General features: G+C 40.0%; 2 protein-coding genes and 1 long non-coding RNA gene across 7 annotated transcripts in view; 2 read left to right on the forward strand and 1 right to left on the reverse strand.

Moving 5' to 3' along the window:
* Nucleotides 1–9,161, forward strand: part of LOC311292169 (uncharacterized protein) — a 13,761-nt gene extending 4,600 nt beyond the window's left edge. For all 5 annotated transcript variants that reach the window (XM_084411744.1, XM_084411745.1, XM_084411746.1 and 2 more), the window contains one exon: nucleotides 7,318–9,161. In XM_084411744.1, coding sequence (XP_084267870.1) covers nucleotides 7,323–8,897 — 1,575 coding nt within the window. In that variant the 5' untranslated portion in view covers nucleotides 7,318–7,322 and the 3' untranslated portion in view covers nucleotides 8,898–9,161. The remainder of the gene's footprint in view (nucleotides 1–7,317) is intronic.
* The window catches only part of LOC311292919, a 205,673-nt gene that overhangs the window by 142,669 nt on the left and 37,397 nt on the right, over nucleotides 1–25,607 (forward strand). The gene's annotated exons all lie outside the window — the stretch shown is intronic.
* LOC311292459 (uncharacterized protein) overlaps nucleotides 1–25,607 on the reverse strand; it is a 222,598-nt gene that overhangs the window by 133,620 nt on the left and 63,371 nt on the right. The gene's annotated exons all lie outside the window — the stretch shown is intronic.

A 25,607-nucleotide genomic window follows, 5' to 3' on the forward strand; every position in this document is an offset into this window, starting at 1 on the left:
TTTTTTTTTTTGAAAGCAAATTTCACAAATGTACTATACAATACATGTTAAGAATTATTTTAAATCTTTTTTTATTATTATTCTGTTAATCTTATGATATGATGCCCTAGAGTCATTGCAACATGTATGTAGTGTATTGCTCCAATCTCCACTGCTCTAGGGGAACATGAGGCAGATTATGTTAATAGGAAGTCCTATCAAAGCCTTAATGTTCAGGTAGAGATGATGTGAATATGTGAGATGATTATTTTCTGTGAGATGCATCTTTAAATTAATAGTAACATTAACTGATATAACAATGATCTACTAAACATTTCATCTGCAGACGACTTGTGGTCATGAACATATGATCACAAGTTTGGATGCCAAATGGCCTGGCTCCAGTGCTTGTCTCACAATTTTTTTTCTGTGAGTCTGTATTGTGTCAGCGCTTTGAGGAAAGCAAGTTAAATTTGGTACAGTACAAAACACTTAATTTGAACTGAGATAGAAAAACCTACACAATAACCCCCTATCATGACCCTCAGACAGGGCCACAGCACCGCTTCAGTGTGGCCCTCAGTTAAACCAGAGTGAAGATAGAGATGACCTTTGGCCTCCTAAAGGCACGTTTCAACTGTGTTCGGCGCTTCAGAGTCACCAGAGCGGACCACCCAGCTGGTGCAGATGTAGATGCAATCACCATACAATATTACACTTAATAAAAGCACATTGAAACTGCAGATAGGTCTCAAACTGTTTTATTGGTTTTGTGGGATGGGAGGGAGAAAGAGAGCAAGACAAATTTGCATTAATAAATATTCATACTAAAGTGTTACTTGGTTAAATAAGTTCACATACTGAGATCAGTTTTATCCAGCTGTTTGATCTCCAATTTAATTGAAATTTTTATATATTTTTTGGAGCCTCCTCAGCTCAGTCCAGCAGCTCCTTAGTGAACAGTCTAGTTCAAGACTCCTTTAGTGTGCAGTCTAGTTCAAGACTCCTTTAGTGTGCAGTCTAGTTCAAGACTCCTTTTGTACAGGGCCCTGACTGAGTCTGTTTCCACCTGAAACATAATTCCACCACAAACATGATCATTACAAGTGAAGTTTTCTGGAGGCTCATCAAATCACAAAAAGTTCCTTGACTTCCTACAAACACAGGACTGACTGTAATTTATGTCAAGGGTTTTAAATCCTTACACATTTCTTCTGAAGCCCATTGAGGTAGAGGCCTCAGTTTCTGGGGCAGGTTGTGAAAAATCCTACAATAAAAGAGATGTGTAAGGGCCAGTCCCTTTTTTATGCCACACATTCAAATGTTTGCCATAATAAAAAGCCCAGTGCATTCACATCAGCAACTGTCTGAGAACACACAGACAGAGTGTCTTCATCATTTCCTCCACCCTAATAAATAAAAATAGGCCAATGTAAAGCATAAAGCAGGTTATGTTTGGTGTTCTGTCTGCTGCATACTGACCTATGTGTGGGAGACTGTGTGTATGTGTGCTGGCTTCAACAGGGACACTGTATTTCCCTCTACTGCAGAACATACAGTCAGTCATATTTACAACTTAAAGTAGTAATGTATTGCACACGTACCCAGTGCTACTTGCTTAGAGGAGCCAGCACCAGGGTCAGATTGTACAGCACCTGTAATCCCATCCATAATCGGCCGTCCCTTATTGCCTACTCAGAGCCAACTCCTCCGCCACAGAGTATTCTGGTTTGCTGCAAACAAGTGTTTGTGATAAAATGTTCACAAAAATAATAAAAGGTTGTGGTAAATACTCACCACTTTGAATTATATTTTGTCTTTATCTGCTGCCAAGAACATTGGAGTTGGGGTTGCATCTAAAAATCAATGAATATTAATCTTTCTTAGTACATGCACATTTTTATATATTATAAAAATAGGCTATAGGCTATATTACACGTATAGGCTACACATGCATACATAATTTTACATAAATATAGAACGTATTTGTTTAACTTACACATTAACAATCAGCAATCTTTCTCCAACAGTCTTCTCTTGCTTTGGCAGCAGAGACCGTAGTGTTTCGAGCTTGAAATACATATTTAAATTCATCGTAATTATGAATGATTATCTCTTGCTCCTCCGCGGAAAAATATAACGCTCTCGCTCTACTACCCGCGATTGGTTGTTCAGTGTCGACATCACTCTTTTATAATGTGCACGCGCGCGTGGAGTAATCATAGCTTGAGGATCAAAGCCTGAGTTGACAGAGAAAGTTTATGAGCTGCATCATGGTACCAATAAAGCCTGATTGCATCGGTTTGGTTTTGTCAACTCAAAACTAATCCTGTAACCCCGAGTTTGTTCAGCTACCTTCATGGTACAGGCCCCTGGTGTCTGAGAATCACCAACGAGTTTTTACAACAGTGTTGTCAAATATCTATTCCGAAGCTGTGGGGGGAGCTCTAGAGAGAAACCTGCGAGCAAAAAGCGAGAATACAGCGTAGAAATCCCGAAGCTACTGAGTGCTGCTTTAAGTTCCTAATCCTTCTTTTTATTTGTAAAAGCCATTACTTTTGATTTTTCCACTGAGAACTTAAATCCCCATTTTATTCCCCAATTTTCAACTTGATCAATTCCTTCCTGCGTCTTCTTTAAAATATACTCAACATTTCTACCTCTCTTCCATATAACACCATCATCTGCAAATAAAGACCTCCCTGGAATATATCCCCTGGAAGATTTAAATAAATATCATTAATCTTTAGCCGCTTTCCGACCGGAGGAACCTTTTCACAGTTCCTAGAACTATTGGTTAAAGTACCCGGATGTCGGCGTGTTCGCACCGCAGGAACTAGGAACAATTTTAGTTCTAGGAACTCCATTTGGAGGAACTAATTTAGGTCCTACTTCAGAGTAGGGTCTAAACCAGCACTATAGGAACTACCCGTGACGTTAGTGTACGCTGATTGACCGAACGCACGCGGAACACCAGCACCCGCCATTTTTAAAACAGCTAGAATGTAAACACACAGATTATAGCCTATATTTACTCCAGAAACTAGATACAAACATGGAAAACAGTGATAGATGGGTCTCTAAACCTTTATGCTGAAGAGAAAATCCAACGCAACTTTGAGGGGACCAAGCCAAACATGATTATGTTTATCTGCCCAGCTAGCAACACTGGACATCAACCACACGGCACTTTTTTTCATATACTGTCTACTTTCTATAACAGTTCTATCTAATAACATATTAAACAGTACTGTTAGACAGATCGCTAACTAATAAACACAGAGAATGTGAGCATTGTTTGCTCTGGCGTTCTCAGCGCCGCCAAAATAAAGGTCCGTCGCGCGTCAAAATAAAAGTCACGTGCTTGCGTCGCGCCCTTACCCCTCCTATCAGTTCCTATGGCCACTTGGCCAGTGCGAACGCAAACAGCAAAACTGAGTTTGGGGGAGAGTAGTTCTTAGAACTGTTTAGAAGTGGACAGTTCCTAGAACTAAGTTCCTGTAACTACTTGGTCGGAAAGCGGCTATTATGGAGAATAAAGTTGGACTAATCACTCTCCCCTGTGGTGTCCCATTTTCTACAACATATTGCTTTGATAAATCTAACCCGATTTTCACCTGTATATTCCTTTTATTTAAATAGTCAGTGAAAATACACACATTGACTTTAATGGAAACCTATTGACTCCGCCGCTGTTCCGGAGCGGATCCGCAGCCGTTCCGCAGTTGGTGGAAATTGGGGGTTATCATTTAAAGACACATGCACTTAAACGGCGTGCTGAAAACAGAGCTGTTTTTGACCAGGTAAAATGAGTGTTTTCTTACTATAGTACTGGGTCAATGACGTATAAGGATTTTCAACAGGCCAATTTTAAAATACGAAAATTAACAATATATATTGCAATTGTTCAATCATTAAGAATGTTGTATAAATTCAAATAAAAAAATTAAATTAAGTGATTTTAGTGTTTTTTCATCTAGATGAATTGTCCATTGGCTTAAAAAATGTCATGTGGGGCGACCGTGATTTATCTTAAAATTAATTAATTTCCTTAACATAAATGTATTTTTTTTTTACATGTTCTCAGTAATTAAAGTGTTTAAAAACAGAGTATTTGAATTTCTTTTGAGTTTTTGTATATAATGATCTCATATTTTTGTTCTGCAATTTCAATCGCCTTCTAAAATGCAGTCAACAGACTTATTTTTCCTGTAAATCGCATAAAACTGATAGAAATGTTTTAAAAATATAATTTACTAAAGCATACTGTATCAGTGATTCATATTTCAGCCACAGAAATAAGATATTTTATTTTATATTTAATACAGTGATAGCTTTTATTGGTCGCACCACATGATAAGTGGTCGCTCCAAATGACACGAAAACCTTATATAGTTAAAAATCTATTTAAAGAGATCAATGAACAATAAATTTTATAAAAAAAATAATATTTAAACCAGATTTTATACAAATTTCACAGAATTTTCTTGAACATAAACATTTTATAAACTCACTTTTATAAAAAAAAATCACTTCACAAACACAAGTGCACCATTTAATTTAACTTGACTTAGAATTTCTTTCTAACAAATAATAATGGTATAGATATAAATTATTTCATAAAAGTATTGTATACAGGTAACATTTGGGGTCAATAGTTTTTTAAAGTAATGAATACTTTATTAATCAAGGACACATTCAGTGTCACATTCAGGCGCAGGCTATAATGTGCCGAAAGATTATATTTCAAATAAATGCTGTTCTTCTTTATATTCATCAAATAATCCTGACATATAAAATAATAAGATATGAAAAAAAAAAAATATATGAACATTGATAATAAGATAATAAGTTTCTTGAGCAGCAAATCATTAGTGACCCTGGATCACAAAACCAGTCACAAGTCGCACAGGGTATTTGTGGCAATAGCTAACAATACATTGTATGGGTCAAAATTATCGATTTTTCTTTTATTCCAAAAAATCATTAGGATATTAAATAAAGATCATGGTTTACATTTTGTAAATGTCCTAGCATAAATTTATAAACATTTATTTTTGTGAGTGAATATAGCAATATTGCAAACATAAATGGACAACTTTAAAGGCGATTTTCTCAATGTATCGATTTTGTAGCACCCTCAGATTCCAGATTTTCAGTTGTATCGGCCAAATATTGTTCTATCTTAACAAATCATACATCAATGGAAAGGTTATTTATTCAGCTTTCATATGATGTATAAATCTCAATTTCCAAAAATTTACCCATCTGACATTGACCCATTGAGTGGTTTTGTGGTCTAGGGTTACATATTAGAATTATTTCTGAAGGATCATGTGACACTGAAAACTGGAGTAACGATGCTGAAAATTTAGCTTTGATCATAGGAATAAAATACAGTTTACTATATATTCACATAGAAAACAGATATTTTAAACTGTAATAATATTTCACTCTTCTCCTATCAAGGTACTCTGCTCTTGCTGCAGGGTTAGAATTTTTTCGCTTGGCAGTGGCATCTGGTAAAATAGATTAAAATAGTTTTAAATAAATAAATAGGCAATAATAAATACAGTACTAATAAATGCATTATTACTAAACTGAAATTACATGCTCTAATTTTTTTTTTTTGCATTTTTCTCATATTGTACAAAGAGTAAACACAAACTGTCTGAAATCTATAAAAAAGATCCCAAATTGCATAAAAATCTATTCCAAATGATACTACAGTAAAGTACTTTTTTTATATAAACCGTCAATTGAATATAAAAGCATAAAACTGCCAATCTAGGACATTTATCTATCATGGAAAACAGTCTGCAGTGGTCGCACCACATGATATTTGGTCGCACCACATGATATTTTCAAATTCAGTCATAATTTACAGGCACATAATTGGCCACCTAAACAAAACAAGCTAGTTTGCCAAAAAAGGTCACTATGAAATTTATAATAAAAATATATATTAAACATATATTGCCCCATTCACTCCCACTACAAGGCATTTTAACCTAAAATGTTAATCTTTAATACAATAAACATAGTTATAACAGGGTTCAATCTCACGCAATTCAACCAGTTCACACGCTCACACGCCACACCGTGTATTTCTCATGCTGAAAAGGCAATGCCAACCAAGTTGTCCTGCAAGCTTTATAACGTTGTAGGCTATACGAGACAAAAGTGAAGTTTCCTGCTGCCAGCACGTATCTCTGCCAGATTGCGTTCGTTACTAGGCAACATAGATGCGCGAACACACGGAAGTTGACGGAACATTCTCAGCCACCGTACGTTCGTTACTAGGTAACCAACAACATCGCGCGAACACACATTGTGATGGAGAAGGTAAGTTAGAAGAAAGCTCGTCTAACATTTTTAAGCTAGAACATTTAATATATAGCCCATCGTATAGGCTACATTATTATTGATGCAGTCAAAAACTCTACAACTACTTTGCAACCAGGCCAGAAGCTTTGGCTCAGTTTGGCTAGCTTACGTTATCTGAAACTAAGGGAAATGTTAGTGGGTATGGGAAGGAATGAAGATGTATTTCTTCATTTTATTTTAAATTATATATTATACTGTATTAATAGTTTTTCTAGTTACAACTAGTAACTAGTTGAACAAAACCAAAACTAGAAACAGGTTGGCTCTGGACGGAACACTGTCATTCATTATGACAGTGAAAATGTCTGGCATCGAGCCACAGTGCTTCAAGTGGGAGCCCCCTACCCCTGTTATCAAGGCATCAAAATGTGCAACAAACACTTACAACACAAAACACACATTTCATAAGCTGGAGTGTGTACTCTTGTGTACACAAACACACACCTCAATACTCTAATATGTCATTTGTTCACAATGTCCCGCCACCACACAATAAATCATTATACCATTTCAACTAGACGCATTCAAAATACAAAAAGTTGTGTTTTTCCAAACTGTTTGGAGCAATTTGTTATATTTTTGTAATTTTTGTATATTTGTAATTTTGAAATATAACATTAAAGAGTAAATTTGATGTGATGAATTGCTCTGTCATTTATCAGATTTACCAATTGTTATCATTTCAATTTGTGCTGGTTAATTATGAACAATGGGTAAAATTGGGGGGCGGGGACGGGGCTCCATTAGGGCTCCTCCCCTAACCGCATGTGATCTCACGCCAAGCTTTTGATAAAACTTGAGAACCCTGGACATATGCAAATAATTTATAGTTCATCTAAATGATTACAATATTTTAGGGCTCACTTTTATGTCCTTTAACTTCATATTTCTCTTTTCATATTTCACTATTTTGAAGTACTAAAAATGAAATTATTTTTTCTTTCATTTCAGACCTGATGGAAGTGGAGGAGGAGAGTGAAGAACTGAGTGAAGTGAAGGAGGAGCGTGAAGAACTGAGTGAAGTGAAGGAGGAGCGTGAAGAACTGAGTGAAGTGAAGGAGGAGAGTGAAGAACTGAGTGAAGTGAAGGAGGAGAGTGAAGAACTGAGTGAAGTGAAGGAGGAGCGTGAAGAACTGAGTGAAGTGAAGGAGGAGAGTGAAGAACTGAGTGAAGTGGAGGAGGAGCGTGAAGAGCTGAGTGAAGTGGAGGAGGAGCGTGAAGAACTGAGTGAAGTGAAGGAGGAGCGTGAAGAACTGAGTGAAGTGAAGGAGGAGAGTGAAGAACTGAGTGAAGTGAAGGAGGAGAGTGAAGAACTGAGTGAAGTGGAGGAGGAGCGTGAAGAACTGAGTGAAGTGGAGGAGGAGAGTGAAGAACTGAGTGAAGTGAAGGAGGAGAGTGAAGAACTGAGTGAAGTGAAGGAGGAGAGTGAAGAACTGAGTGAAGTGGAGGAGGAGCGTGAAGAACTGAGTGAAGTGGAGGAGGAGAGTGAAGAACTGAGTGAAGTGGAGGAGGAGAGTGAAGAACTGAGTGAAGTGGAGGAGAAACATCATGTCAAATCTGGAGAAAAACCTCAAAGTCGCTCAAAGACATTTTTAAAGAAAAGAAGAGCCAAGAAATCTTTCACCTGCACTCAGTGTGGAAAGAGTTACACAACCAAAAAAAATCTTGAGCTTCACTTGAGAGTTCATACCGGAGAGAAGCCGTTCTTATGTGATCAATGTGGAAAGAGTTTCAGGCAATCATCATACCTTAATGATCACATGAGGATCCACACTGGAGAGAAGCCGTTCACATGTGATCAATGTGGGAGGAGTTTCACACTAAAAACAAATCTTAAGATACACATGAGGATCCACACTGGAGAGAAGCCGTTCACATGTGATCAATGCAGAAAAACATTTATTGTGTCATCAAACCTGAAGGCACACCTGACAGTTCATATGAAGGAGAAGCCACATTCATGTTCTGAATGTGGAAAGAGTTTTTCAGTGCAGCATTCTTTACATAGACATCAGAAAACTCACACTGGTGTGAGAGAGTACATGTGCTTTGAGTGTGAGAAGACTTTTATAACAGCAGCCAGTTTAAAACAGCATGAGAGAAATCACACTGGAGAAAAACCTTACAAGTGTTCACACTGTGACAAGAGATTCAGTGTGTCAACAAATCTGAAAACACATGAGAGGATCCACACTGGAGAAAAACCTTACAAGTGTTCACACTGTGACAAGAGATTCAATCATTCATCATATCTGAAAACACATGAGAGGATCCACACTGGAGAAAAACCTTACAAGTGTTCACACTGTGACAAGAGATTCAGTCAGTTACAACATCTGAAAAAACATGAGAGGATCCACACTGGAGAAAACCCTTACAAGTGTTCATACTGCGACAAGAGATTCAGTCAGTCACCACATCTGAAAAAACATGAGAGGATCCACAGCAGAGAGAAGCCGCACATGTGTGATCAGTGTGGAAAGAGCTTCACTTTTAAAAGTCAGCTGAAGACACACATGAAGATCTGTTAGATCCAGGGCTGGAAATGGCTGATATTCATTGGGGGGACTCTAGTTGGGAAGATTTTTTACTTTTAACACCCTGGGGTCAGCAATCACGCCGGCGTGATCTGCTCGCTTTTTTTCTTATCAGTGCAAAAGAGAATCAAAATACTCTTTCGATTTTGATCTTACATATAAGATCATTTGATCCTGTTAAGTGTCTATTTTTTGGTGTATACTCACAATAAAAACAAAGTGTTGTGCTTTTTGCCAAATAAAGAAAAATAAACATGATGCGAGTTCTGCCTTCTCTCTGTCAGTGAAGTCCATTCTGAAACGCATCCGAAAATGAACTGTAACTCAGTGAATACTCAGTCCCACAGGCATACAGACATGCCAACATATAGCTTAAATTCCCTTCTTTTAAATTAAATAATTTTTTTACAAAACAAATATTCTCAGTTTATGTAAATCTGTATGAAAAGAGAGAGATGTCAGTCATTCTCATTTCATCTCATTAAGTGTTAATGTCACCACGCCCACGCTATTCAAGCGCAAATGATCTGAGGCGATCCATGCAAACCTGTCAATGCCCACATCAGCTGGATAAAACACATCAAGTTTATTTTACGTGCAGTTTACATCGTCTTGCTTCGCTGTGAGGAATAATACTATCGTAATAATAATCCTGGGAAATATACCTCAGAAGTGTGGTTTAGTTTCATTTCGAGGAGCTGAGGATTGTAGTAAGTTCTTTATTCTTAAGTTCTTTGTTCTAATCGCGATATACAATAGTGTCTGTAAACCAAAAAAAAAATACTGTTTAATGACTAGATGTTCTTAAATATAAAATATTATATCTATAATAACATTAAACAGGCTAATTTCATGTTTCCTGCAAACAATATTTTCTAAATGATCAACAACAACATTTAGGAATTTTCTGTGGCACAAACACATTTATTCAACAGAATCTCTACTTGGAGAAAATGATTTGATTTTGGCCAAATTGAAGACACATTGTCTATGAATGTGCATATTTGGTGCATACAGAATTGAACATGTCAAACAAACATTTTAAATACATTTGTCCTTGGGTTAGAATGTTTTAGATGATTCTCATCAGAAGGTAATATGATGCCATAAAGAATCATATGCACAGGGTAAGATTTGTGAAAGTGTGAATAAGTTTGCAAGCATAAATTAAATTTGCATGCGCAAGAGATTTGTAAAGGTGTAAATCACCTTTCAAGTGTAAAACGCCTTTCAAGCATTTTACTGTTATTCGTAAGTGTAATGCATGTATTGTGAAGCTGCATAAATAGGATCTGTATTCTTCTGACTTCCATTTTTCCGCGCTTACACTTTTAATGCACAAATACAGCCAAAAGCATTGCAGGCCTGTGAACAGCAATTTGCAACCAAAAACAACAGACCAGGATCTGCAAAACAGATTCATCCCTTAAAACCAACATTTGTGTAAAAAACTAAACTGTTGCAAATGTTTGAATGACTTCTTGTGTGCATGGGGCAAAAAAGTTCCCGAAATAACCCGATTTGTACAGTTGCGTCGCAGCACGCGAGGGCAGATCTCGAGGAGGCTGCTTGCGAGGATTGTGAAAGATTATCAATTCATGTGCTGCGCTACCGCCTGGCCATTTTCAATAAGGATCATTCATGGGGCTCGCAAATGGATCTGGCAGGGGATCTTGAGACCCGGCGGCTTCTTCCGCACGAGTGGAGAACTCGATGCTCAAGCTTTTCTGCTTCTGAGGAAGTAGACGTTCTCAGCATCGAAGGTGGGGATTTTGGGATGACTCGCCACCCCATGTCTGTCGTGCAGTGGCCCGTTTAAATATTAGTTGGCCACAAGATCTCACTGCCTGTTGATCTGCGCATGCGTCCGTTTGAACGTGTTGTTTGTATTTGGAGCTCCATCGATTTGATTCATAATCCGTGATTTTTCTCTTTAAACTCACTTACAACGAACATTTTCTACTTTTCCTCACTGAGAAGCACTGCTGCTCAAACCTCATAGTTACAACGCGGACTGTTTAGCAGACGCGTCTCAAGCCGATTTGTGACCCAACACTGGACCGGTAACCCTGTGGGTCACGGCTGAGCGTGTCTTCTTTACACTCACTTACAAACGAACATTTCTCGCCTATTGTGCGTCTACATTACACCCGTACCACTAAAAAGACGGATTATATCCAAGACTTCAGTCATAAATTAGTATTAATACTGATAGCATCACTGGTAGCGTCGTTGCTAACTTACTGCCCATCTGTTAAAATGGCGAATATATCAGATGTATGTTGTCTACCTTTTGGTGCAGGTGAAGACTCACTCGAGCTGTACGCAGTGCTGTCTGAGCTGGAAGCTGTAGAGAAGCAGATCCGCGACCTTTTAGAGAGACAAGCCGAGCTGATAGACCGGCGTTTAGCTCTTGAATCAGCACGCGCTGATGCGTCGATTAGAGACCGGCGTTTAGCTCTTGAAACATCACGCGCCGATGCACACAAATCAGCGACTAGCATTAGTAATCCGCTGACCCCGACCTCGTCTACTCCGTGCGTTTCTCAGCATTGGTCCCGAGCGCCCAGGTCACGATCAGCCATGGTTTCGTTCACTCCGGCTCCGACACACCACCATGAAGCCTGGGTGGTTCCGTAGCGGAAGACGTGAGCCAGGACCAGAGCAAGAATCTCTCCGCCCCTCCCAGTTTTCGAGATCTCCACCCAGAACCACTTCTCCCCTCTTCGCGAAACAGAACGCGATGCTGTCATCATCGGCGATTCCATCGTCCGGCACGTCCACGCTACGTTAGGTAAAAGTAAGGTACGCAGTCACTGCTTTCCTGGTGCTCGTGTTTTCGATATCACTGCGCGGATACCCGAGATCTTGAATGGTGACGAGCGTGTCGGAGCCGTCGTGTTGCATCGGGAGTGAACGATATCAGGCTGCGGCAGACGGAGGTTCTGAAGAAAGACTTCAGGAGCCTGATTGAGACGGTACACAGCACATCGCCTGAAATAACGATCATTGTGTCTGGACCGCTTCCCACGTACCGACAAGGGCATGAAAAGTTCAGTAGATTATTCGCGCTAAATGAATGGTTAGATGGTGCAATGAGCAGAAACTGCTCTTTGTAAATAATTGGAATCTGTTTTGGGAGCGTCCTAGGCTTTTCCGCGCTGATGGCTTACACCCAAGCAGAGTCGGAGCGGATCTTCTGTCGGATAACATCTCCAAGATGTTAAATACCGTTTGACTAGTAACCAAAAGTCCAAATTACAGTCTCTGCTGCACCAACTTAATTGATATAAATATTAGTGTAGAACATTGCATAGAAACTGTGTCTATTCCTTGTTTAGTGAGATCAAATAATAAATCTACTGCAGTATCTACAAAAAATCGAATTGTTATTAAAACAGAAAATCTCGCTATTAGTGAACAAAAACAATTTCTAAAGCTAGGTCTTCTAAACATTAGATCACTCACACCTAAGGCGGTTATTGTAAATGAAATAGTCACAGATAATAGCATCGATGTACTTTGCCATACTGAAACCTGGCTTAAACCAAATGATTATTTTGGTCTAAATGAGTCTACTCCATCAGGTTACTATTATAAGCATGAGCCCCGTCTGATTGGTCGTGGCGGCGGTGTTGCAACAATCTATAGAGATATTCTTAATGTTACCCAGAAAACAGGTGACAAGTTTAATTCGTTTGAAGTACTTGTACTAAATGTTACGCTCTCAGATGTAAGAAAAAAATCCCTATTATCTCTAGCTTTGGCTACCGTATATAGACCGCCAGGGCCTCTCAGATCTATTGGTCAACGTCGATAAAGCATTAATTGTTGGAGATTTTAACATACACGTAGATAATTCAAATGATGCATTAGGGGCTGCGTTTACAGAATTATTAAATTCCTTTGGGGTCAAGCAAAATATCACTGGTCCATGGAACCGATCCAACCGATATAGATATCATTCCACAAAGTGATGATGTCACTGACCATTACATGGTAACTTGCATATTACATACTGTTGTAATATGTCTTGTACAACACGCGCTTTTGCACCCCCTGCTGGTGAGGTTGACTAACAGCAGATGGAGATTATGCTCGGCAATCTACTGCTTTTCCTGCAGTTCCTGGATGTCTATGTTGAATTTACTGTCGAATTTGAATCACTGAATTTGTGGAAGCGAATTTGCAAAGCGAAGTAAAATGGACCGAAAAATGCCTGTTGAATATTTTTAAACAGTTTGAATATTTTGGAAGTGAAATATGAAAGGTGAATATGGATTATTGAATTTTGAATAATGAAAATGTGTTTGAAATGTTTTTAATTGAAATATTCACAGCTTAAATATTCAACCATGTTGAATTTCAGCCCATAAAAATGCAAGCCCTAAAAATACAATGCATTAAAATGCAAGCATGGTTAATGCAATGCCTATTTTTTTTTCAAGTAGTGCAATTCAACAGGCTTTTTATTTCAAAAACATTTGACATTATTTTTCTTCCATACAAACCACACTCTTTCCGCGTGTCCAACACCCCTGTAGTGAATTATAGTAATATTTTGGGGACGCGGGAGAACGGTTATTGGATGATGTCTCGGGTGGAACAGCCGCTTACCACTTATTTATCCCCTGAATCTGCATCATCTCTGAAAACCCCGGTGCTGCCCACTAAACCCTGCAGGGAAACATCACCTTTAATGGGCAGGGCTTATATGGCTGTGGGTTGGGCTGGTGCTAGTCTGCACACTATGGCAGTACTACTAGCATACCAGGCTGACCTTCTTAAGAATATTGATGAGGGCGAGGGTCCAACTTCGGAGGATATTGCGGAGTTGAGGAAGGCTGCAGACTTGTCTCTCCGAGTCACCAAGGAAACGGCCTGGGCCGTTCAATGGTGGTCTCGGAGAGGCATTAGGGAGAAAGGCAGGGCTTTCCTCCTTGATGCCCCGATTTCTCCTTCTGGCCTGTTTGGCGACGCTGTAAACACAGTCGTCGACAGGTTTCAGGAGGTGAAGAAACAGTCTGCAGCCTTCAGACAATATCTCCCTCGCCACTCCAAACCTAAAAAGCCTGCCCCCATTGGGAAGCCGCAGCCATCTGCCAGCTCCTCCTCCTACAGACAGGCGCAAAAAGAGAGCGTGACCCATGGCGGAGCGATCGAGGGCCTTGCTGGTAAAGGATGCTATAGAACGTATTCCTCCGCCAGACAGGGAGTCCGGGTTTTACAGCAGCTACTTCATAGTTCCCAAGAAGGTTTGGGGGTTGCGTTCAATAATAGATCTCAGACACTTGAATTGGTCTCTGAGGAGGTTCAGGTTTAAGATGCTCACTATTCCCATCATAGTGAACCAAATTTAATCAGAGGATTGGTTTGTCACGATAGATCAAGGACGCATACTTCCATATTTCCATCCTTCCATCTCACAGGAAGTTCCTGAGGTTAACTTTCGTGGGCAAAGCGTACCAATATCGGGTTCTTCCGTTTGGCCTAGCTCTCTGCCCACATTTACCAAATGTATGGATGCAGCTCTAGCGCCGCTGAGACTTCAGGGCATCAGTCTGTAATCATCACTGTAAAACATTTTCAGAGAGTGTTAGGACTCATGGCAGCAGCGTCCAACATCATTCCATTCGGCCTGCTGCACATGAGGGCCTTGCAGTGGTGGCTAAAATCCAATGGGTTCTCCCCGAGAGGGAACCCATTCTGCATGATCAGGGTTACGCACAAGTGCCTTCGTTCCCTATCTATGTGGAAGAAAGCTTGGTTTCTGTCCCAAGGCCCCACACTGGGAGCGTCATGTCGCTGGAAATCCGTCTCGACAGACGCCTCCCTCACGGGCTGGGGCGCAGTCATGGACGGCCGCTTTATCAGAGGCCTATGGCAGGACCATCATTCTTCCTGGCATAAATTGCCTCGGTGTCCCGAGCTCTGAGGAGCTTCCTGCCGAACCTCAAAGGTCATCATGTCCTTGTGAGGTCAGAAAATATGTCAGTGGTGGCCTATATAAATCATCAGGGGGGTCTGAGGTCTCGCCCTCTATGCAGACTGGCGCATCATATCCTCCTGTGGTCCCAAGGGAAACTGTTGTCTCTCAGTGCAACATATATCCCGGGGAATCAGAATTAGGGAGCAAACATCGAGGCAGGGGCTGAGGCCCGGGGAATAGAGACTCCACCCCGAGGTGGTGGAGTCACTGGCCCTCATTTATCATTCTTGCGTAGAAACAGGCGTATGTTGGCGTAAGATTATGCTTACACTCCTCTCACCGCCTGATTTATGAAGCTGTGCGTACCTTTGAAATCCAGGTGTACGCAATACCTGGCCGCGGCTGAAAACGATCTTCATTAGAATAACACGCCCCTATATATTCAAGTTGCCGCTTCTCCCACGCCCTCATTTTACGCCATGGACACACGGAAGACGGCAAAGAAGAGAAACTTCTCCATGAACTTCTCCAACGTGGAGATCGAGACCATCACCAGGGAAGTGGAAAGAAACAAAATTGATTTCTAGATTTTTATTATTAATGACGCTTATTGTTATTTAGAAGAAGAATGTCGTTATTATTATTATTTGTATTATTATTTAAAAGAAGAAGAATGTCATTTTTATTATTTTGTCAGTCTGAATTATTTTTTGGTCATTGAAAGCCTTTCATTACTGAACCCAGTCCGTGCTCACCTGCCGGGTCTAACCCAGGCCTAACCATCGTTTCAAAGAATAGTACAACGGCGAGCACGTCGAATATAAACCATAGACAGTATGGTATAAACGCCTCGTCCGTTTGGGGAGGTGCGCTCGCAGTCTGCGGAGACTCGCGCTGCTGAGCCAGGCGAAAGTATAAACAAGGCTTGAAACATCAGGTAAAGCGCACAGGCTCGCAACTGAAGGTATACATATGCCTACAAATCAAATGCTTTGGTAAAGTCACACAAATTAAACATTGAAGTCCATGTTGCACAAAAATAAACACTGAAGTTTATAATTACTATGTTGTTGTTTTTTTACAGTGGGTCATAATATATCATATCTTTTAGTTTGTCAGTGCGTTTTGTGGTGTTAGGAATTGTTTTTCTGCGCATTTCCGCACTAACTCAAAACGTGCGTACATGTACACCACCTCCTGAGCTGGCGTAGGATTTGAGCGTGCCGTACGCCAACGTGCCGTATTGATAAATCTCAAAGTCACCGTGGTTTTGGGTGTACGCTGGAAATTTGGTGTACGCACTTTTGATAAATGAGGGCCACTATGTCAGAGGTTCGGCCCAGTAGAAGTGGATCTATTTGCGTCTCGAGAGACGACTCACTGTCCACTGAGGTTCTCCCTCACACATCCAGTCCCCCTGGGTGATGGGCCTCTGGGGAGACTGCAGTTGGTCATACGTTTACTCCGTGGGGCTTGGAGGATGAGACCTGCGGCTCAGGGTTCCCACATGGGACCTGGCAGTGGTTCTCGAAGGGTTGGTTGAGGCCCCCTTCGAACCTCTGGAGTCGGCTGAGGGGGCAAAGGCAGCCAGGTGCAGGCCCACTTCTCTGGAGCATGGTCAGCTTCGAGGGGCCTGTGACTGGAAGATGCTAGTGGATGTTGGGCGGCGGCTCGTTTTTCCTCCAGAGATTGCAATCACCACACTTAGGCCTGACAATAGCCGCTTTCCGACCGGAGGAACCTTTTCACAGTTCCTAGAACTATTGGCTAAAGTACCCGGATGTCGGCGTGTTCGCATCGGAGGAACTAGGAACGATTTTAGTTCTAGGAACTCCATTTGGAGGAACTAATTTAGGTCCTACTTCAGAGTAGGGTTTAAACTAGCACTATAGGAACTACCCGTGACGTTAGTGTACGCTGATTGACCGAACGCACGCGGAACACCAGCACCCGCCATTTTTAAAACAGCTAGAATGTAAACACACATATTATAGCCAATACAGATATTATTTACTCCATAAAACTAACTATACAAACATGGAAAACAGTGATAGATGGGTCTCTAAACCTTTATGCTGAAGAGAAAATCCAACGCAACTTTGAGGGGACCAAGCCAAACATGATTAATGTTATGTTTATCTGCCCAGCTAGCAACACTGGACATCAACCACACAACATAGGCTAATAACCTTTTTTTCATATACTGTCTACTTTCTATAACAGTTCTATCTAATAACATATTAAACAGTACTGTTAGACAGATCGCTAACTAATAAACACAGAGAATGCGAGCATTGTTTGCTCTGGCGTTCTCAGCGCCGCCAAAATAAAGGTCCGTCGCGCCGTCAAAATAATAGTCACCGTGCTTGCGTCACTCCCTTACCCCTCCTACCAGTTCCTATGGCCACTTGGCCAGTGCGAACGCAAACAGCAAAACAGAGTTTGGGGGAGAGTAGTTCTTAGAACTGTTTAGAAGTGGACAGTTCCTAGAACTAAGTTCCTGTAACTACTTGGTCGGAAAGCGGCTATAGTTCTCTGGTCCCCCTCTCTGAAGAAGGTCTTCATCATCGAACTCACTGTACCCTGGGAGGACTCAGTGGACGAGGCATACGAGCGAAAACAACTACACTATGCTGAGCTAGCTGCTGAAGCACAAGATCGTGGATGGAAAACTGAAGTCCGTCCAGTGGAGGTGGGGTGCAGGGGATTTGTGGCAGTGTCTACCACCAGACTGCTTGGAGACCTGGGAATCAGAGGCCAGAGCCTGCGCCAAGCCATCAAAGCAATGTCGGAGGCAGCTGAGAGAAGCAGCCAGTGGCTGTGGATAAAGAGACAAGACTCTTGCTGGGCTCCAGCTTGATTGGGTGATTGGGGGATACACTGCGGGGATTGATCACCCCCATAGGGCCTTCCTCAACTGAGGATGTCTAGTTATAATGGCCGAAACATCCAATGAAGCTTGAGGTGTACTACTGACGATGTGTCCCTCGGACCACCCATCAAGGGAGGATGCCCACCTGAAAACTCCACTGTGACAACTACACTGCCGAGGTCAAGCACATTCACCTGGTACGCGCTTGCACTTAAAGGATGTTATTACATCTCGTCTTGTGTTTCCTGAAAACAGATCCCCATTTATTCATTTATTTATTTAACATGTATGTGTGCATTAAAAGTACCATTTCGACAACAAGAACGTTTCTGAGCCAAATAAAGATAAAGATGTGTTCTGGCAACTGGTGTGTGTGGTGTGATCTTCTCTTAGGCATGCATATTTAATTTACGCTTGAAAACGTATACACTTTCACTACCGTGCGCATGTACTTTGAAAATCAACAATTATTAAACACATTTAAAGGTGAATACAGTCATAAGGGAAAGGGAAGCTGATGTGCATTCTAAAAAGCAAATAATTTGGATAATAATGTTTCTAGAACAGTGCCGGGTCTCTCTATAAGCGAACTAAACTTGGCTTTCCCTGTGGCTTTCCTATAGCTCAAACAGTAGAGCGTTGGCGCTTGAGAAAGCAAGAACTGATAAGAATGTAAATGTGTACCTTGAAATGCAATGTAAGTCGCTTTGGATAAAAGCGTCTGCCAAATGCATAAATGTAAATGAAAAATGGGAGATATGGGCAGTGGAATTTAAGAAAAACTTGAAAAAAGGTCTTGAGACGTATTTTTTAGAAGTTGAACTTATTTTAGCTTGAGTGCCGTGTTTTTAAAACGCCATGCCATTTGGGAGATGCTGCAAAAGAAGCGCAACAGTTATACACGTCAATCTAGTGTGTATTTACATACACTTTATTTCTTTTTCAAATATTAAAACTTTTCAAATATGTTCTTCTTTTGTATTGAAAATAAATGCCTTTCCAATCTGATACGTCATGAGAAAACGGAGACAAGCGAGTTCGCCAAAAGGCAGGTTCAAACTCGGGTCGATTACATCAAAAGCTACTTCCCCACGCCACACTTCCTTCGGCCTATGCCACAATAGATACTGAATTTACACATGTATTTTTGAATATTGTGTGGTCCAATCAGACATTTGTGGGTGGCATTAGTGTAAATAGCACTTGCCAAAAAGACAGGCTATTTATACTTATGGCAAGTTTCCATCAAGCGGTACGGGACTGTACAGTACAGTACAGTACGAAGCAGGACGTAAACCCTGATCTGGCCAGTGTTTCCACTACCAACAGTACCCTTTGAAGAGGGTGGATTGAATCCACTGCTGCTTCAATGTATATGTAATGAGTGATTAATAATCAAGGATAAGCATTTCTACATAAATAATTTCTATATTCAATGAGTGATTCAAATACTTTTAATCATATGTTTATGTTTGCTGTGAGTGTTAACCAACTGATGTAAACCTCAACATGTGTTGTCTATATATATGTTTCTAGCTGACGAGTTAAGGTTACAGGGGTCCAACTATACGTGACTTCACCTGATTTTCAGAATTGTACCTCTTTCATGTGTAATTTCTCTAGCAACTAAAGTGAATTCTCTCTGTACTTCTTCCTAAGGAGGAAGTATTATCAGTAGTCTTGGTAGTTTGTCCTGATGATAGTTAGCTCAGGCCCTCTTCAACCTTTGAGAAACTGCGATTCCCTAGTGCTTCTGTGTGTGCATTGGATGTTCTATGCAGGTCCTGTATAGGAGTTATGGAACACTTCAGTATGCAACAACAGAGACACCTTTCCACGACCTCTGAGGTCACCACAGGACTAAATCTAGGAAACGGACGACAACTACTGATCAGGAAGATCAGGCCTTTCCTAACTGAGCATGCAACACAACTTCTCGTCCAGGCCCTGGTCATTTCTAGGCTTGATTACGGCAATGCTCTTCTGGCTGGACTTCCATCATGTGCAACTAAACCTCTTGTCTTCTTGTCTGGACTGGCTACCACTCGCTGCTCGTATCAAGTTCAAGGCATTGACGCTTGCTTACAGATCTACCACAGGCTCAGCTCCCTTCTAATTTCACATGCTCCTACGAGGCCAGAAGCCTACAATCCGTCAAAGAGCGACGGTTTGTGACACCATCACAGAGAGCCGCATAATCACTCTCCAGAACATTCTCATTCACGGTTCCATGCAGGTGAAATGATCTCCCCACCCTCATCCGGAATGCAGAATCCCTGACAACATTCAAAAGACAACTGAAAACTATAATATATATATATATATATATATATATATATATATATATATATAAACAATATATATATATTTTTTTTTTTCTTTAATCCTCCCATGTCAGGCTTGTGCTACTCTGAGCAATACATGAACTTTGTATTTTGAGCACTTCTTGCGTTGTTTTTGCCTCTTCACAATGACTCACTTAATTTAGTCCTCATTTGTAAGTCGCTTTGGACAAAGGCATCTGCTAAGTGACTAAATGTAAACTATCTTGACTAATGGCGACATACTCTCCTATCTATCCATATGTGGAAATTTGCTTTGACTATATGTGTTCTTAGCCAATCAGAAACTGCAACCTGAAACAAGGACGTAGCTTAGACCTTGGTGAAGGGTATAATTGCTGTGATCTTTGTTACTGTAAGTGGGGCAACCTACGAACTCCACGTCTTGAAGCTGATTTCTGCTGATGAAACTGCAAACTATCTTCAGTAAAACGTTTCTTCAATTTATTATAATTCTGACTCTGGGTCTTCTTTTAAACATCTGGTCATTGGCTCCTAAACTGTTACCTCCTAACACCTTAATTGATAGGTGTGGTGTATGCCGGAAAGCACCCAGCCAGTTTTGCCCCCAGTTTCCATGTAGGCCCCACATGGGTTTGCCCAGATGAAATGAACACTGCTTAGTGTGCACACTACAGTCTGTTTAATGTAACACTTAATCAGTGTTGGAGGTAATGAGATATTTAAGTGATTGAATAATGATTGTGCATTAATGATGAACACCTGCTGTTAACAAGCAGAATCACTGAAGGAAAGAGAAACACAAGAACTACTTCCAGCCACTTCACTAAAGAACTTGTGCACATCAAAACATGCAAACTCAGAGCGAGGGGTTAAACTTTTATTTTGAAATTGTGATGAACAACAATTTGTATATTTGGAAACATATGTATGCATTCTCTTTTGTTAGCGTAGATTTACAAATGAGTTACAAATTTTACAAAACTTGTGAAATGGCACAGACTGCGTTCCCAGATGACCGTTAAGCAACCCAAACTCACAGCATGAGAATCCCAAGACACTCCACACATATGAATGATAACAACTATGCAAAAGTTAGACAGTCAAATCACTCCATCTCCACCTATAGCTGGTGTGTGGTGATGGTTTTGATAACCGTGAGTCTCGGGCTGGTTTGTCTTATTCTGTTCATCATCATCTCATACTGCAGTATTTCATGATCACAGCAGAGAGAGACAAGATGAAGAGTTACAAGAACACAGCTGAAGAGTTTGATCAAACTAAATACTGCAAACATGGCAATTACACTGAGCTAACACTGGATTTAGATCACAATATTGCATGTTGTTTTAAACAAGGTTGTGCGGTTTCTCTCTGCTGTGGATTTTCTCATGTCTTTTCAGATATTCTGATCGACTGAATCTCTTGTCACAGTGTGAACACTTGTAAGGTTTTTCTCCAGTGTGAATTCTCTCATGCAGTTTTAAATAGTTCTGTCTTATAAAAGTCTTATCACACTCAAAGCACATGTACTCTCTCACACCAGTGTGAATTTTCTGATGTGCATGTAAAGTTTGACGCTGTGAAAAACTCTTTCCACACACAGAACATGAATGTGGCTTCTCCTTCGTATGAACTGTCAGGTGTGCCTTCAGGTTTGATGACCCAATAAATGTTTTGCCACATTGATCACATGTGAACGGCTTCTCTCCGGTGTGGATCCTCATGTGTTCTTTAAGGGATGATGATTGTGTGAAACTTTTCCCACACTGATCACATGTGAACGGCTTTTCTCCAGTATGAACTCTCATGTGACGCTCAAGATGATGTTTGTTTGAGAAACTCTTCCCACATTGACCACATGTGAACGGCTTCTCTCCTGTGTGAATTAACATGTGCCACTTAAGACTTGTTTTTTGCGTGAAACTCTTCCCGCATTGATCACATGTGAACGGCTTCTCTCCAGTGTGAACTCTCATGTGAATCTCCAGACTTTGTGTGGTTGTGAAACTCTTTCCACACTGAGTGCAGGTTGTAGATTTCTTGGCTCTTCTTTTCTTTAAAAATGTCTTAGTCTTTGAGCGACTCAAAGGTTTTTCTCCAGGTTTGACATGATGTTTCTCCTCCACTTCATTCAGTTCTTCACTCTCCTCCTTCACTTCCATCAGCTCTGAAAGGAAAGAAAAAAGTTTGATTGCATTTTCAGCAAATCAAAAAATTCAAAAAGAGAAATATGAAATGAAAGGTCATAAAAGTGAGCCCTGATGTAATCACTCTCTACATTTTGTATTTTTGCCTTTTTGTAAATTAATTATACGTCCCTGAAACTTTTCATGAATGAGGGACATTGATATTCCAATTATTATTTTCATTATAGGCACACATCATATCTTTCTGTAGTGAAAACTGTTAAATAAATGTGATCAATAACAAGATAATATAATGTGATATTGTCATTAAAATATACAATACTGCCATATTTTAACACCAACTTTTACACTGAAATTTAATTTGTTACTAAACGTTTTAAGTTATTAAAGGCCGGCCACTCTAGACTTCTCCTTCCATTGAGTTCCCACTGTAAAAAATTGCTGTAAAATTTACAGAAACTTACTGGCAATTTCGGTAGCTAGTAAACCTGTAAATATACAAGAGTCTGTAAATCATAAACTACAATTATACTGTAAAACCAGAAAAACAAGAGCAGCTGTGAATTTACATTTCTTTACTGTAATCTTAGTAAGTATGTTAATAACACCACTGAATTAAAACTTGAGTTAACTCATTTCATTTGAGGAAACTGATTATCTAAAAATTGGTTAATTGCCATTAAATATTTATACTGTGGATTTTTTTTTTTTTTTTTTTTTTCATTTTTCAATTCCCTGCAACTTGAAAACAAAGAAGCAGCGGTCTTTCGATTCGGCTTTGGCCACGTCTCTGGAGGACTTGGAGTTAAACTTTTCTTTGAGAAAAAAACAAAGAACGGCACTTAAGTCATTCTTAAAAAAGGAAGATGTGTTCGTAGTTTTGCCGACCAGATACAGCAAAAATTTTATCTATCAACTAGCTCCGCTGGTGGGAAAACGCTCTGGTTGGTTGTAGCGCTATCCTATTGCGTGCAGAGGGAATCTGAAAGACAACCATATATCCCGCCCCTCGGATTGAGCCTTGCCAATTGTGAGTTCCCAGACCCAATCTCTTGATGTGGATCTGGCTTGCCAGGCTAGCTCAGATACGGTCTAGTTCTGGTTTATTTCTTTGCTCTTGGCTGATGTAAGGGCCACCCATTGGCCCAATGACGGAAATCCAACGGCCTGGGTGAAGGGATAATGTGTGTATGTCTTTTCAGCGCTCCAGTGAAGTTCACTTAATTTATTAGAATTTAGTTTCAATATTACTTTAGCTCTACACTTAATCTGACTCCAATTGATTATCCAAATGATAATCAAATTTAGATTGTGTTTCTTATTAGAAAATAATCATAAATATGATTTAACATTTATTTGTCAAGTAAAAATGTATCATGCCAATTACACAAGTGATTAAAAGCCAATTCAGAAATAATAAATACATGACATCATTTACTCAAAGATGACTCTAAAAGTGACTCTAAAAGTAAGCAATGCCAGGAATGAATTGCTTACTTTTAGAGTCACTTTTAGAGTCATCTTTGAGACACAGAGACACACAGGGGTGTGTGAGTGTGTTCCAAGTGTAACGCCCATTTCACACATACTCCGTTTGCAGTGCGTATGCGGTGCGTATTTTTTTCCGTACCCAATGTTAACAGGTTAGACCTTTCACACTGCACACGGTTGCAGTCCGTCGATCCGTTCCAGTTGCGGTGCGTATACTGAATTAAAGTGACAGCGCATGTTTCGTGGTCAAAATGAACACAGATTGACCTGAAAATGTAGTACTTTCACCATAAAAGCGTTTAATTAAATAAAATGTAGTAATCTCACCATAAATGCGTTTAATTAAATAAAATGTAGTAATCTCACCATAAATGCGTTTAATTAAATAAAATGTAGTAATCTCACCATAAATGCGTTTAATTAAATAAAATGTAGTAATCTCACCACAAATGCGTTTAATTAAATAAAATGTAGTAATCTCACCATAAATGTATTTAGTTTAATTCTACTTTTTTTTCACAGTCATCTTTTTACTTTAAGACCGGGGTAAAGCAAAACTGTAAAACTACAATTTTCCTCAACAAGGCGACATAATGAACAGCATTCATGGAGGTGGAAAAAAAAAGTAGGCTAATTTGTGATATGTAAGATTTATTGTATTAAAATTTAAATGCAAAAGAAAAGGCATGAGAGTCGGCTGTTTTTGTCAATTTTAAGTTTTACTTTAAAGTGTTTGCGATTTTAATATAAGTACATGGTAAATATTTGACCACTTGCTTGAGCAACTTAATATAAGTAGAAGTAATGCGTGGAATAATAGCCCTGTGTTGTTTAAATTGTGTTTAAACGTGCATATGTCCATTAAAGAGTGTATACAGTATGTGTACAAAGAGAATCGCAATGCTGACAAAACTTTTTTTTAATAAAAGTTGCAGCATAACTTTGGGTCAATTCATGTACCTCAGGGGATAACACCTGGTTTCGGGAGATATCTTTAACCCTTTCACTCGTAAGGTTAAAATATTCTGGCTGACCCCCCAGCGTGAGTTTTTCAAGGCGACCATTATTTAGAATGTGTCACTTTATGGTTTCCATGGTGACGCGCGTCATTGCTTGTCACATGACACACCGCAGCAACAACAGAGCTGAATGAATGATGATCTGCTTTTATGCCATTTTCCCTTTTTTATTCAAAATATTCACAAATTTGTTAGATATGGCATGAAATATCTGATATTCCGATTGTCAAATATATGCAAGTGGAAGTGTTTTGTTGTTTAATCACCTTTATAACGATCGCGTTAGTTCAGCTGTATGCGCGATGGGCGCCGCCATCTTAGTTTGTGATGCAGACGTAGTTCAGAGAATCGGATCTGTTGGATTTTATACAACACGTGAATTCATCCACTTCTCCCGAAATACATAAAAGTAAGTGGCTGGTGAACTGGGAGAAGAATAGAGTAAACTTTAAAGTTACTTACACAATGTGTATCTGATATGAATAAAACGTGTCTAATTATAATCGAAAGGATTATTATTGCCTCTTCCTTTGACATCAGTGTGTATTTTACAAACTCTAAATGTATTGTTTTTTTAGTACTTATATGTCTGAAACCTAAAATAAACATTATGTGGTTGAAAACACTGAAACGTTGTGATATATGACAGCACTGAGCGCGCCTGTCTCTGGCTCAGCGCCAGCCAACGCGCGAAAGCAAATTTGAATTTAGCAGTTGATCACGTCATGTACTGACTGTTCTAATCACACCGGTGTGATCGTACGCTCCAGGGACCAGCTTAGACTGATCACACCGGTGTGATCGTACGTGCGAAAGGGTTAAGAGACATCTTAAATGACCGCTAGTCATCTATAATGGTGTTCACGGAGACATGGCTGCGTCCCGAATGTTCCTGACTCACTGTGTGAGGTGGAGGGTTTCTCTTTCATTCGCCCCGACA

This window comes from Rutilus rutilus, assembly GCF_951802725.1.
Source record: "Rutilus rutilus genome assembly, chromosome: 1".
In the NCBI taxonomy this organism is placed as follows: domain Eukaryota; kingdom Metazoa; phylum Chordata; class Actinopteri; order Cypriniformes; family Leuciscidae; genus Rutilus; species Rutilus rutilus.